This window comes from Vigna radiata, unplaced genomic scaffold (assembly GCF_000741045.1).
Source record: "Vigna radiata var. radiata cultivar VC1973A unplaced genomic scaffold, Vradiata_ver6 scaffold_171, whole genome shotgun sequence".
NCBI lineage: Eukaryota > Viridiplantae > Streptophyta > Magnoliopsida > Fabales > Fabaceae > Vigna > Vigna radiata.
In genome coordinates, this window is record NW_014542551.1 from 321,744 (window position 1) to 323,089 (window position 1,346).

General features: G+C 35.1%; 1 protein-coding gene across 1 annotated transcript; it reads left to right on the forward strand.

The window, feature by feature from the left end:
* Positions 1–272: 272 nt before the first annotated feature.
* Positions 273–1,257, forward strand: LOC106780270 (germin-like protein subfamily 1 member 7). Its single transcript, XM_014668541.2, has 2 exons — positions 273–544; positions 623–1,257. Exons 1-2 carry the CDS (start codon positions 427–429, stop codon positions 1,171–1,173), a joined length of 669 nt encoding a protein of 222 aa, XP_014524027.1. The 5' UTR covers positions 273–426; the 3' UTR covers positions 1,174–1,257.
* Positions 1,258–1,346: the final 89 nt, after the last annotated feature.

Here is a 1,346-nt window from a genome sequence, read left to right on the forward strand (position 1 = left end):
GTGTTGACAAAAACATATATAAATATTAGAAAGGAATTAGTTTCAAAATTTGATTAGAAAATTGATGATGAATAAATAAATTATTGGCGCAGTGGGAAAAGATTTTATAATTATTATGAAGTTTGGTGAATTGATAGCAAGCAAATATAAAGTTGTGTTTGACGAGGCTAATGCATTTTTGATTAAATTATAATTTAAGAATATTAGAGAAGAACAAGTACGTAGTCGGTAAAAGGGCGATTAGACGAGGTATTTAGTTTGACGTGGAACATGTTGCTAGTAATAAAGAATGGTTCTTCACCTAATAAAAAAAGAATTCCAGGTAGACAAAGGGTTCATCCCTATAAATATATAAATAGCAAAGCGGAAACAAATAAATTCATAGAGAAATAGAGTCTCAATTACCAGAAATCATAGAGAAGCAAAATGAAAAGTGTGTATTTCCTTGTGAGCATCTTGGCTTTAACGTCGTCCATTGTCTCTGCCTATGATCCAAGCCCTCTGCAAGATTTTTGTGTGGCTTTGAATGACACCAAGAATGCTGGTACGTATATAAAAATAAATTATTTAGATGATTATTAGTATGAGATGAGATTGAAAAGTTATTGTGGTGAATTTGCAGTATTTGTGAACGGAAAAGTTTGTAAAGACCCAAAAGCAGTGAAAGCAGAAGATTTCTTCAGACACGTAGAAGCTGGGAATACATCGAACCCACTTGGTGCACAAGTGAGTCAAGTGTTTGTTGATCAGCTAGCAGGATTGAACACACTTGGCATATCTATGGCTCGTATAGATTTTGCACCAAAGGGTTTAAACGCTCCCCACACTCACCCTCGGGCCACAGAGATCCTTTTTGTTGTTGAGGGAACACTTTATGTTGGATTTGTGAGTTCCAATCAAGATGGAAACCGTTTCTTTACCAAAGTGTTGAACAAGGGTGATGTCTTTGTCTTCCCAATTGGTCTCATTCATTTCCAACTTAATGTGGGCTATGGCAATGCTGTTGCCATCGCTGCTCTCAGCAGTCAAAATCCAGGAACTGTCACTATTGCCAACGCTTTGTTTAAGTCCAATCCATCTATTTCTTCTGAGCTTCTTTCCAAAGCCTTCCAAGTCGATAAGAGCATAATTGATTACCTTCAAAAGCAATTCTGGACTGACAACAACCACTAGTTCATTATTCATTCACTATTCATTTCCTCTTTCTACCCATAATTTCTTTATGTATTAAATAAAAATTCCTCCCACTTATATTTCTATCTTCTTTCTTTCTTTCTCTTGTATTTCCACTTCAATTTAATTTATTATTAACATCCTACTTTGGGATGGACAATCTGTTCAATCTT

Coding starts and splice junctions, on each gene's coding strand:
- LOC106780270 (XM_014668541.2), top strand. CDS start 427: ATGAAAAGTGTGTATTTCCTTGTGAGCATCTTGGCTTTAACGTCGTCC. Junction 545..622: donor GAATGACACCAAGAATGCTG/GTACGTATATAA, acceptor GTGAATTTGCAG/TATTTGTGAACGGAAAAGTT.